We start from the raw sequence: 12,512 nt of genomic DNA, 5'->3' as shown, positions 1-12,512 counted from the left end.
TCTAGCAGACATAGCACTTGAGTATCAACAACTATCACATGGCCCATACCATTGTGTTTCAAATGTTGGATCCTAAGTATTCACAATACCCTTTTTACAGTTATCAGAACGGAGTAAAATTTGGCATCTATTAAGTTTTAATTTGGTTTAATGGGACCTGAAATTTTTGCTCATAAAGCTATAAGACATCAGTCTTGAATTTTATTTTACTAATATTTTACTAGTTTTTGCATCTAATGCATTGATAATCCTTAGAATTGTAGCCTCCACTAAACTCACTAAAATAGCAATTTCATTGCGGATATTTGGCATGCATTTGACCCTTTCATTTTATTTGCCAAACTATTGGTAGTTCTGACTTGTACAGTTTTATCCACTAACTCCAATCTTTGCTTTGTTAGGGGCGTCGCAAAGATAAGTCTCTGCAACTGGTGGTTTATGCCTTCTGCTTAATGATAATGCATGAATTACACAATATTTCCATTGTGTTTTTAATAAATAATGGAATAAATATAAGCATTTGTAACGCTTCAACAAAAAAGATTGATATGTGCTAATATGGATTTATGAGTTAATGCTACTAAACTGTACAAACTGTAATATCTTCCAGTCATATAATTCCCATTAATGAATGTTTCTATTCTAATTCATTAAAGTTTTTCAATTCTTCACCTATCACAACATTCTGGACATTGCGAAGAGGTATATGAACTCTTTGTTCTTGGGCACCATCATGAATTGCCAATATTAAGCCAGTAACAAGCATATTTCAAAAATATAGTGTAACAAAAGGGGACACAGAAGGGGGAATTTTAACTCTTGGCTGGGCAGCTAGTGGACTACAGGGGCTTGCCATTCAGGAAGTGCTGCAAGAGGCCTGGTCGAATAGAATGGCCAGGCCTCATTAACACAGATGGGATGATATGCCCAAAGGCAGTTCACTGGTTTTTGGCCATTGAATATTAGGTGGCCCAGAGGCCATTTGATCAACACTTAGGCAAGCTGACATTCGTTTGGAGGGGTGGCAGCAAAGACCTGCAGGGAACAACCTGGGGCAGCAGTGGTCCAAGCTTTCTTTGAGATGCCCGGAGAAGTATTCTGCTCTCAAGGCTGTTAAGTCATCTGTTTCTTGGTTATCAAGTTTTACTGAGTGAATCTGCAACAACAAATACTCCCACCAGGCTACTGTGTATACCTTAGGACTCTGTTTTACAGGTATTCCTGAGGCTTCTACCTGAATCAGGTGGTTTCATCAATAATTCAAGAAACCAACCATATTGAATTGGGATGGAGGTTAAAATTCTTCCTGGATTCCAAATTTCCTTCAGGACCAAATCCCTCTATATTTGCAGATATCAATATTTTAAAATTCATAATATCCTGGTTTCAATACCGTGGTGTTTGCCAGCTCTTGCATCATTAATGTAGCAAGTGTCTCAACTTGAGTGATATTCCAGTTTCTGACTTCTGTCCCATTAAACACAATGGATATGTTCCCTAGCAGTTGAATCTGGTTTTCTGGTAGTCCATTGAGGTAAATCTGTTTCAGGAAAGCCAACATAATAAAATTCATTCACTTATTAAGGTTTTATTTCCCAGTATTCAAATACAGTTTTAAATGCCTACTGTAGTTACAGTATTGAATGGGACTGATTGACAGATAAGTTCCTTACACTTGAGACTACTACCTAGAATCTTTGCTTTGTAAAAGATGTCTCAAAGACATGTTGTTACAAATAATGGGTTCTGCCCTCTGTCTAATAATAAGTATACCTTGATAATGGGCTGATTAACTGGACAGCAAATGAACAGTTAATGCTGGAGAACTGTATAAGATGCTATCTTTGCCTGTCACATAGTCTACACCAAAGTGAAATGCATAATATTTATACAATTATGACAGACCACAATAACATGACCGCAGAGCTTAACCTGTTTGCAAATCCTTGACCTAGTATATTTTCCTCTGCTTGCTAATTTTAACAAAAACTAGAAATGAGAAAACAGGGCATAATATTGCCTTTGGTCAGGGAACAAGAACAACGTTCATTTATGTAGAACCTTTAATATAGACAAATCGCCCAGTGGGATGAAAATCATGGGGTTGGGGGGAGCAGAGTGCGATTCACTCTACCAGATTAATGTTTAGGCAGTGAAGTTGAAAACATACCCCCTAAATAATAAAATATTATACTAGAAGTAAGAGAAGAGCAGAGCAACAATCATGTTATTTACCTGATTGAGTTTGTTTTTCAGAACTTGAAGCTGATCAGAATCAAAGTCAAGGGTGCCCAATAACTCCACGTTATCTTTTAATGTAGCATTACTCAAACAGGCTTCTAGCTGGGCAGCATCATAATTTACTGGGATCAGCTCGTTAATGACTTCTGATGTTATTTGTCCCACTGTACAGTCTACAAATAAAGTTTTATTTGATATACCAACTCAGTTTGTTCTCAAAGTATTAAAAATGACTGTTCATGCAAAGTCTATGGATTATTGAATTGCGGGTCAAACACAACACTTGTAGTGATTAGAACCATAGAACCATAGAAAAGTTACAGCACAGAAGGAGGCCATTCAGTCCATCTTGTCCATGCCAGCCTGAGGACACCCAGGTGCCCTTTCTAATCCCACCTTCCTGCACCCGGCCCATAGACTTGCAGCTTACAGCACTTTAGGTGCAGATCCAGGTACTTTTTAAAAGAGTTTAAAGTTTCTGCCTCTACCACCAACTTGGGCAGCGAATTCCAGACACCCACTACCCTCTGCGTAAAAAAGTTCTTCCTCATGTCCCCCCTACACCTTCTGCCACTTATCTTGAATCTATGTCCCCTGGTTCTAGAATTCTCCATCAAGGGAAACAATTTTATCCTGTCCACTCTATCTATTCCCCTCATAATTTTGTTCACCTCAATCAAGTCACCTCTCAGCCTTCTCTGTTCTAAGGAGAATAACCCCAATCTATCCAATATCTCCTCGTAGCTACACTTTTCTCACCCTGCTAACATTCTTGTAAACCTCCTCTGCACTCTCTCCAGAGCTATTACGTCCTTCCTGTAATGTGGTGACCAGAACTGCACACAATACTCCGGTTGTGGCCTCACCAGTGTTTTATACAATTCCAACATTATATCCTTACTTTTATATTCTATACCTCTGCCAATGAAGGAGAGCATTCCATATGCCTTCTTTACAACCTTGTTTACTTGGACTGCTGCCTTCAGGGGCCTGTGTACTTGTACGCCAAGATCTCTCACTTCATCTACCCTTCTTAGTATATTCCCATTTATTGTGTAATCCCTGTAACTGTTTGACCTCCCTAAATGTATGACCTCACACTTCTCTATGTTAAAATCCATCTGCCACTTTACTGCCCACTCCACCAACCCATCTATATCATTTTGGAGATTATGGCTAACCTCTACACTATCTACTACTCAGCCAATCTTTGTGTCATCTGCAAATTTGCCAATTGTACCCCCCACGTTCACGTCCAAATCATTAATATATAACACAAACAGCAAGGGTCCCAACACTGAGCCCTGTGGAACACTACTTAAGACAACTTTCCATTCGCAAGGGCATCCATCGACCATTACCCTTTGTTTCCTGTTACAAAGCCAACCATTTATCCAGTTTGCCACATTACCCTGTAATCCCATGGGCTTTTACTTTCCTGACCAATCTGCCATGTGGGACCTTGTCAAATGCCTTGCTAAAATCCATATACACAACATCCACTGCACTACCTTCATCAACCCTTCTTGTCACTTCCTCAAAGAATTCAATCAAATTTGTGAGGCCAGACCTTCCTTTAACAAATCCATGCTGACCATCCCTGACTAGTCCATGCCTTTCCACATGACAGTTAATCCTATCTCTCAGGATTGATTCTACTAATTTGCTCACCACCGACGTAAGACTAACTGGCCTTTAATTGTTTGGCATTTCCTTTGATCCCTTTTTAAACAATGGAGCTACGTTTGCATTTCACCAGTCCTCCGGTACCTCCCCTGTATCTAGTGAAGATTGGAAAATCATCCTCAGAGCATCTGCTATCTCCTCCCTGACTTCCTTCAGCAGCCTTGGAAACAATCCATCTGGCCCCGGTGACTTATCAACTTTCAAGGATTTCAACCCTTCGAGTACTTCCTCTCTCTTTATGACTATCCCATCCAATATCTCGCAGTGTTCCTCCTGAACTATTATATCTACGTCCTCCCTTTCCTTTGTAAACACGGAGACAAAATATTCATTCAAAACCCTTCCCACAGCCTCTGCATCTACACACAAGTTTCCATCTTCATCTCTGATAGGTCCCAATTTTTCCTTAACTAACCTTTTAGCATTAATGGTCTAGCTTCATTATGTATTCTGGGCTGAGGGCCCAGGCATCTATTAGAGTACTGAAACATCTGAGCCCCAGGGAAAACATTGCTTGATGAACAACTCTGGCTCTCTGATCTCTTCTGTCAATTGCAAAATATTTATTTCCATAAGATAAAGAGGTTTCAAGTGCTTTCATTTTCAGCTATTGATACTTTAAAGGGTATGGGTGATTGACATTTTTATTGGTCAGTAGCTCAAAGGAGTTTTTTTCAAGAAAGTGGAAAGTTAACAATGAATTACTTTTTTTAAAGCTTTCTTTATACATCCTATTGTCACTATAGGGTTCATTGGTTCTATACAGTGTATGATCGGTGAATGGGCATAAAAATGCCATAGTTTGACATGGTGGCATGGATGTGGGTGGGTGTGTGGGTGGGGGGGCATGAGGTGGCATGGATGGGCATGGGGAGTGTGTGGGGGGGTGGGTGAGGGGCTTGAGATTTGAAGGCTAGAGGGCCTTCCTGTTTTCATTATAACTGGGAGAAGTCCCATAGCATTGAGGCAGGCCTCTTCAACAACTCACCTCAGCATCCTGTCATCCCTGTGGCTGCCTCTGAAATCTTTCCTGGGTCAACTGGCCTGACTGCAGCCTACACCAACCACCAGCAACCCCTGCACCTCCCAGAATGAAAATCCCATCTTTCCTTGTATTTTCTCCTGAGGCAGGGGGCCAAGCCGGTAATTTTCCTGACTCCCACTACCCGCGTGAGGATGAAAATCCAGTCCTGTTATTCTTGTAAAACTTAATTAAAATCACTTAATTAAAGATTCTATTCATGGGACCAATCACATTCACGAAGAATTCACAGTTTTTATTTTAATTAATGAGGCCTCCATGCAGATAATAGTGCTTTATTATTCAATCTTTCCTACTCCTACTGGTTATTTACCTGCTGCTCGCCTTAATCTTCTTTGTCGTCTGAGCTGCTTTAAAAACTTAAGCACATCTTTTCGTTTTCTAAACCTTTTCACTTTTCTGATAACTTTAGGGATGGCTTCATTAAAGGCATCCTGCAGGGTACAAAAAGGAAATACTCTTAGTATATGATTAATTACATGCAATTCTCAAGTAGTAAAAACATTATTTTCCAGAAAAATCTTGGATCCAAAAACTATGGGCAAGATTTTTACCTTGTTGGACGGGCGCGGTGGGTGGGCCTGGGAGCGGTCACGAAACCGACCGTCGCCCACGATCGGGCCCCAGCCATGATTTCATGCTGGCTGGTCAATTAACGGCCAGCCAGCATGAATTGCGTGCTGTCGGGGTGAGGGCAGGAGGAGGGAAGTTTGCGCATGCGTGCAGGTGCGCGTACTGAAAGCTCCCTGAAGGCACATAGCTGCCTCAGGGGGCTGAAGATTTATAACAGTATAAATAAAGATTTTAAAAATAAGGTGAACATGTCCCCTCATGTGACTCTGTCACATGAGCAGGGACATGTTATAAATGAGATTTAAACATTTGTATTTTATTTTTAATTCCTATTGGAAACGTCATCCCGCCCGTGGATGAGATTTCATGAAAAATCCAAAGGCCGATTGGCCTTCTCACCCGCCTGCCAACCGATTGGTTAGATGTGCAGTGAAAAATCCGATTTAATTAATTGATTAAGGGCCTTAATAGTCAGTGGGCGCACTGCTGCCTCTCACGCGCGCCTGCCGAACGAAATATCGTGAGCGTGCGCGATGACGTTGGGACACTTGCCTGACGTCATCACGCACTATTTTACTCTCGTTCGGGTTGCATGCACACCCGCCCGACGAGAGAAAAATTCTGCCCTATGGATTCTTTGTGGGGTCAACCAGAATCTGAGAAAATTCACTTGAAAAAGAAACACACGCTGATGAGCGAACTTGAAGTTGAGAAACTTGTGGGGCAGAATTTTCTGCCTACTGGGCAGGCGGGCCTGACACAATCTCCGGTGGGCAGGGAGATGATCCCCGCCAGAGAAGCGGGCCCCGCCGCCATTTTAAGTGGGCTTGCCAATTAAGGCCCGCCCAGCGTGACACCTGGCAGGAAGCGCTATTCGCTTCCTGTGCGGGCGGGGGGGGATTCCCCAAATGCGAGAGAGTGTGCTCTTTCGTGCATGCGCACATCTCCCTGAGGCTAAGTGCTACCTCAGGGAGATCGCTTACACTTGTTCAAACATTAAAAATAGAAAAATAAAAAAATCCTTAACATGTCCCCCTCATGTGACAATGTCACACGAGATGGGACGTGTTAATAAATTTCACTAAAACATTATTAAAATTTTTTAAACCTTTTTTTTTGAAAAATATACTTTATTCATAAAATATCTGGAAGAACATTCCAAAACATTTCAAAATCACCATCACAAAAGTACAATCAGATTCAACTTTTACACATAGATCACAAGGTGCATCAATACAATCAATGAATATTACAATCATTCCAATATGGTCAATGCAGACAATCAGACAATGGTATTGGAGTTATCAACATATATCATGTTGCACTCTGAGGTGCTTCAATACAATTATAATACAATTAGTATTCAATGCATACATTCATTTTGAGCTGTACAGCCCGAGGGGCTCTCAACAGTTCCCAGCCCCTCGGTGCACTATGGCAGAAAGGTCTTAGACAGTGCCCTTTCCCCATTGCGCCTTTGCGGCGGCTGCCCCAAGCTTTAGTGTGTCCCTCAGCATGTAGTCCTGGACCTTGGAATGTGCCAGTCTGCAACATTCAGTTGGGGACAACTCTTTGCGCTGGAAGACCAACAAGTTTCGGGCAGACCAAAGAGCGTCTTTCACCGAGTTGATGATCCTCCAGCTGCAGTTGATGTTTGTCTCGGTGTGTGTCACTGGGAACAGCCCATAGAGCACAGAGTCCTGTGTCACAGAACCGCTCGGGATGAACCTCGACAGAAACCACTGCATCTCTCTCCAGACCTTCTTTGCAAAGGCACAGTCCACAAGGAGGTGAACAACAGTCTCGTCCCCACCACAGCCACCTCGAGGGCAACGTGTGGAGGGGGTGAGGCTCCTGGCATGTTGGAAGGATCTGCCGGGAGGGCCTTTCTCACCACCAGCCAAGCTATATCTTGGTGCTTGTTGGAAAGTTCTGGCGATGAGGCATTCTGCCAAATGACTTTGACAGTCTGCTTGGGGAACCATCCCACAGGATCCACCCTCTCCTTTTCCCTCAGGGCCTCAAAGACGTCACGTGCCGACCACTGCCTGATGGACTTGTGGTCAAAGGTGTTTTTCTGCATAAATGTTTCCACGAGGGACAGGTGGTACGGCATGGTCCAACTACTTGGAGCGTTCTGCGGCAGCGTGGCCAGACCCATCCTTCGCAACACCGGGGACAGGTAGAACCTCAGCACGTAGTGACACTTGGTGTTTGCGTACCGAGGGTCTACGCACAGCTTGATGCAGCCGCACACAAAGGTGGCCATCAGTATGAGGGCGATGTTGGGCACGTTTTTTCCCCCTTTATCTAGAGGCTTGTACATCATGTCCCTGCGGACACGATCCATTTTCGACCTCCAGATATAGCGAAAGATGGCTTGGGTGATCGCCATCGCGCAGGAGTCTGGAATGGGCCAGATCTATGTCACGTACAGCAACAGCGAGAGTGCCTCACACCTGATGACCAGGTTCTTACCCGCAATGGAGAGGGAGCGTCGCTCCCACATGCCCAGCTTTTTTTTCACCAGAGACACTCTCTCCTTCCAGTCCCTCCGAACCATATCCCCAGCACCTTTAGGCGTCAGCCCTGACGGTGAAGGGGACAAAGGATCAGTCAGCCCAGTTCCCAAAGAACATGGCCTCGCTCTTCCCACGATTTACCTTGGCTCCCGAGGCCAGTTCGAACTGGTCACAGATATGGATCAGTCTGCGCACCGACAGCGGATCCGAGCAGAAGACGGCGACATCGTCCATGTACAGGGAGGCTTTGACCTGAGTGCCTCCACTGCCTGGGATCATCACTCCTCTTATGCCCAGGTCCTTCACGATGGACACAGCAAAGGGTACTATGCAACACACAAACAGGACAGGGGAGAGAGGGCAGTCCTGCCTGACTCCAGATTTAATAGGAAAGCTATCTGATTCCCACCCATTGATTGAGACTGCGCTACTGATGTTAATGTAGAGCAGTTGGATCCAATTGCGAATTCCCTCCCCAAACCCCATTTTGGAGAGCACATCCACCATGTAGGTGTGCGATATTCTGTCAAAGGCCTTCTCCTGATCCAGGCTGATGAGGCAGGTGTCCACACCCCTGTCCTGCACATAGGCAATCATATCCCTGAGCAGCGCGAGGCTGTCAGAGACCTTCCTGCCGGGCACAGCGCAGGTCTGGTCAGGGTGGATCACCAATTCCAGAGCGGACTTGACCCGATTGGCAATGACCTTGGACAGAATCTTATAGTCCACATTCAACAGTGAAATGGGTCGCCAATTTCTAATTTCCTCCCTTTCCCCTTTGTGCTTGTAGATGAGGGTGATGATGCCTTTCCTCATGGATTCTGACATACTGCCGGCCAGGAGCATACTCGCGTACACTTCTAGCAAGTCTAGGCTGATCCAGTCTCACAGAGCAGAATAGAACTCCGCTGGCAAGCCGTCGCTTCCGGGAGTTTTACTCTTCTCGAAGGACTCAAGGGCTTTAGTCAGTTCATCAGGAGTTAGCGGTTTGTCCAGGCTCTCCCGTGTACTGTCGTCTAAGACCTCCGTGATAGAAGACAGGAAGGACTGGGAGGCCGTGCTGTCTGTGGGCTTCACGTCATACAATCTGACATAAAAGGATTTGCTGATCCTCAAAATGTCGGAATGCGATGACTTTACTGAGCCGTCATTTTCCTTCAGGCTGCTGATCACAGAGCTCTCTCTGTGTATCTTTTGGAAGAAGAAACGTGAGCACGTCTCATCCTGCTCCACGGAGCGGACTCTGGACCGGAAGATGATCTTGGAGGCCTCCGAGGCAAAGCGTGAGGCTTGCTAGCTCTTCACCTCTTGGAGTTCCTCCTTGACATCGACCCCCATCGACTGCAGCCGAAGCAGGTTCTGCATGTTCTTCTGGAGTCGGGACATTTCCCTCTGTTCCTTTCTAGCTTTCTGGGTGCCTTTGAGGATGAAAAACCTCTTCATGTTTCTCTTGATCACTTCTCGCCAGTGTGTCAGGGACTCAAAGAGGGGTTTCACGGTTCTCCAACCTTTGTAATCCCTCTTGAGCTCCTCAATGTTCTCTGAGGTCAGCAGTTGCACGTTTAGCTTCCATGCCCCCCTGTCCACCCTCTGATCTTCCTCTAAGTGACAGTCAGCCAGTGGGAGGCAGTGGTCAGAGAAGAACACCAGCTTGACGTCGGTGGATCTGACTGCGAATGCACGGGACACAAACAGGAAGTCAATCCTGGAATGGATGGATCCGTCTAGCCCGACCAGATGTATCTACACTGCGCTCCGTCTGCAGAGTTGCTGAAGACATCGTGCAGCTTGGCATCCTTAACTGTTTCCATCAGGGATCTGGACGTAGTGTCCAATCTGCTGTCAGCCCTGCCGGATCGTCCAGCTGCATCGATGATGCAGTTGAAGTCACCCGCCCAGAATGACCGGCCTGGAGGTCGCCAGCAGCAGTGGGAGCTGCTGAAAGATCGCCAGCCGCTTGCCCTTTTGTGCCGGGACGTACACGTTAATTAACCAGAGTGGAGCATTCTTGTACATTACGTCGGCTACAAGGAGGCGCCCACCCACCACCTCCTTAACCTCAGAAACGGTGAAATTGCCTCCCCGCAGCAGAATACCCAGGCCGGAGGAACGAGAGTCGTTTCCTCCTGACCAGATCGATGGCCCATGGGACTACCATCGTGACCATTGCCTGTAGGAGCTGAGGTGCGGTATCGCACACTCCTGCAGAAACAACAGGTCAGCTTTGACCTTGGCAAGGTAGTGCAAGGTCGCAACACATCGCGTAGTAGATTTAATGCTATGCACATTTATGGATACAATCTTTACACCTATTTTAAAGCATTTAGTCGCTTACCCAACCTGCTGTCTTTGAAGGTTCCAGACCTTTGGTCTGCTCCTGCATACCCATAGTGTCCACAAATTGCCTCACTTTGGATGGGCTGAGGAAACTGTCCTGAACCACCCCATTGGAGATGTTCCACTCAGGTGGCATCTGGGGGTTCGTGCAAAGAACGGGATTTGAAATGTCCTCCGTTGGAGAAGTCTCTCCAATTCTCACCCCCTCTGGGGCGTTGCTGCTCCCGGCTTCCCGGAGCTGGTGTACGCTAAGCGCTTCACTGTTCCTAGATTCCTGGGGCTGGGGTACGCTGGCCTCTGCGGGTTGTGGGCAAAGTTGGGGTGTGCTGGTCTCCTCATTGTTTCCAATGTTCTGGAGCTCGGGTGTCTTGTCCTCCAACTCCCTAGAGCTTTGCCGCTTCTTCTGTCGGTGCCGCCCTTGCACTTCTTCGTCTGAAGAGCAGCTATCCTTGTCATCCGTGTCGGATGGGAGACGCCTCTTGCCACTTGTCTGGGAAGTGGCTTGGTCCCTTCTTAGCCCGTTCTTCCTTTTGGCTCTCTTCACCAGCTACCACTCCCCCTGCTGATTTTCTGCTGCTTCCTCCTCCATTGATTCGCTCTCCTGAGGAGTGGGAGGTTCAGGGGGCAGTGCTGTTGATTGGCTGGCTGCTGCCTCAATCTTTTCCTCCACCTTGTCTCTCTCTGTGCCCTCCTTTATCCCGTTGTTCTCATTGGGGGCTTTGGTAGTTGGAGGGTTGCAAGTGTCCTTGGTAGTAGTGACATGAAGCATTTCATCTGCTTCCCCCTCGTTGGCTTTGGCTGCCTGTGCATAAGTGAGGCCGCGTTTGGGGCAGGTCTTGTAGAGGTGGCCTGATTTGATTTACAATGCAGTTTTATCTAAAGTGGATTAACTGCATTTTCGTCAATAAACCTCTCACCATGGCTCTAAATCCCACCAAAGGATCCCCGCAACACAGATCTAAATTCCCCCAAATAAAACCCATGACGGTATTAAAACCCACCAAATAAACCCCTTACCACAGCAATCCCCCCAAAAAACCTTCACCGCAGCACTAAATCTCCCAAAAGTAATGACTCCTCACTATGACACTAAGGGCAAGATTTTCGAGTTGGCGAATGGGGGGGGCGGGGCCCGCTCGCCGACACGTAAAATGATGCGCAGTGACATCGGGCGGAACTCCCGACGTCACTGCGCCCCATTTCAATTTTCAGGTAGGCGGGGGCTCAGCAAAATCAGCAGTGTGCCTGCCGACCTGTCAATGGCCAATTGAGCTATTGAGATAGTCATTGAACTAATTAATGGACCTGCCCATCCAACCTGGCAGGCTTCAGAAAAAGCATGAAACCTCATCCATGGTTGGGATAAGGTTTCATGTAGGTTTTAAAAAATTTAATTTAAGTTTTTAAAAATGTTATGGACGTTTCCCAACTCATGTGACAGTGTCACATGAGGGGACATGTCAGGGAATTTTTTTTTTTCTATTTTTAATAATTTGTACATTAGATCCGATCTCCCTGGGGCAGCACTTAGCCTCAGGGAGATGAGTGCGCTCTTTCGTGTGCATGTGCGAAAAAGCGCACTCTTGGTTGAGGGAATTCCTCCCCGCCCGCACAGGGAGCATATAGCGCTTCCGTGCAGACATCACACTGGGCGGGCCTTAACTGGCCCACCCGCGTAAAATGGCGGCATGCCCCCGATTGGGGGCGCCGATCGGAGGCATGTCTCCGCGCACCCACACTTCAACTTCCCCCCCAACGGGGGGAAAATCCTGCCCTAAGTATCCTCAATTAGCCCCTCACAGTGTTTAAAAACCAGGCCAGAAAACATGTGACCTCTGGTTAATCATTGAAGACTCTCTTAGCCACATGAGGCCTCAAGACAGTCCCAGCTGGACCTGTGGCGCTTGGATAATAGTTCCCCTGGTTGCTGGAGTTTTAGAAGAAAGGGGGCTGTTGGAGGGCAGTTAGTGCTATGGTGGGGGCTTACTGAAGTGATTTAGTATTGAGGTGTGGCTTTATTGAGGAGGTTAAATTGCTGAGGTGGTGGGCTTGTGATGGGGTTTAATATAATTTAATTTGTTGAGGTGGTGACTCCATCCATGTGGCTAGGC

The 12,512-nt window shown here is 46.2% G+C and overlaps 1 protein-coding gene across 1 annotated transcript in view; it reads right to left on the bottom strand.

The window, feature by feature from the left end:
• The window catches only part of LOC144690297 (uncharacterized), a 152,518-nt gene that overhangs the window by 103,772 nt on the left and 36,234 nt on the right, over window positions 1–12,512 (bottom strand). The window contains exons 15-17 of the mRNA XM_078557651.1: window positions 5,283–5,403; window positions 2,236–2,414; window positions 1,394–1,540 (exon numbers count right to left, since the gene is read on the bottom strand). Of these exons, the coding sequence (XP_078413777.1) occupies window positions 1,394–1,540; window positions 2,236–2,414; window positions 5,283–5,403 (447 nt within the window). The remainder of the gene's footprint in view (window positions 1–1,393; window positions 1,541–2,235; window positions 2,415–5,282; window positions 5,404–12,512) is intronic.

Source organism: Cetorhinus maximus, chromosome 15 (assembly GCF_964194155.1).
Source record: "Cetorhinus maximus chromosome 15, sCetMax3.hap1.1, whole genome shotgun sequence".
In the NCBI taxonomy this organism is placed as follows: domain Eukaryota; kingdom Metazoa; phylum Chordata; class Chondrichthyes; order Lamniformes; family Cetorhinidae; genus Cetorhinus; species Cetorhinus maximus.
This window is presented reverse-complemented; position numbering and strand designations above follow the sequence as displayed.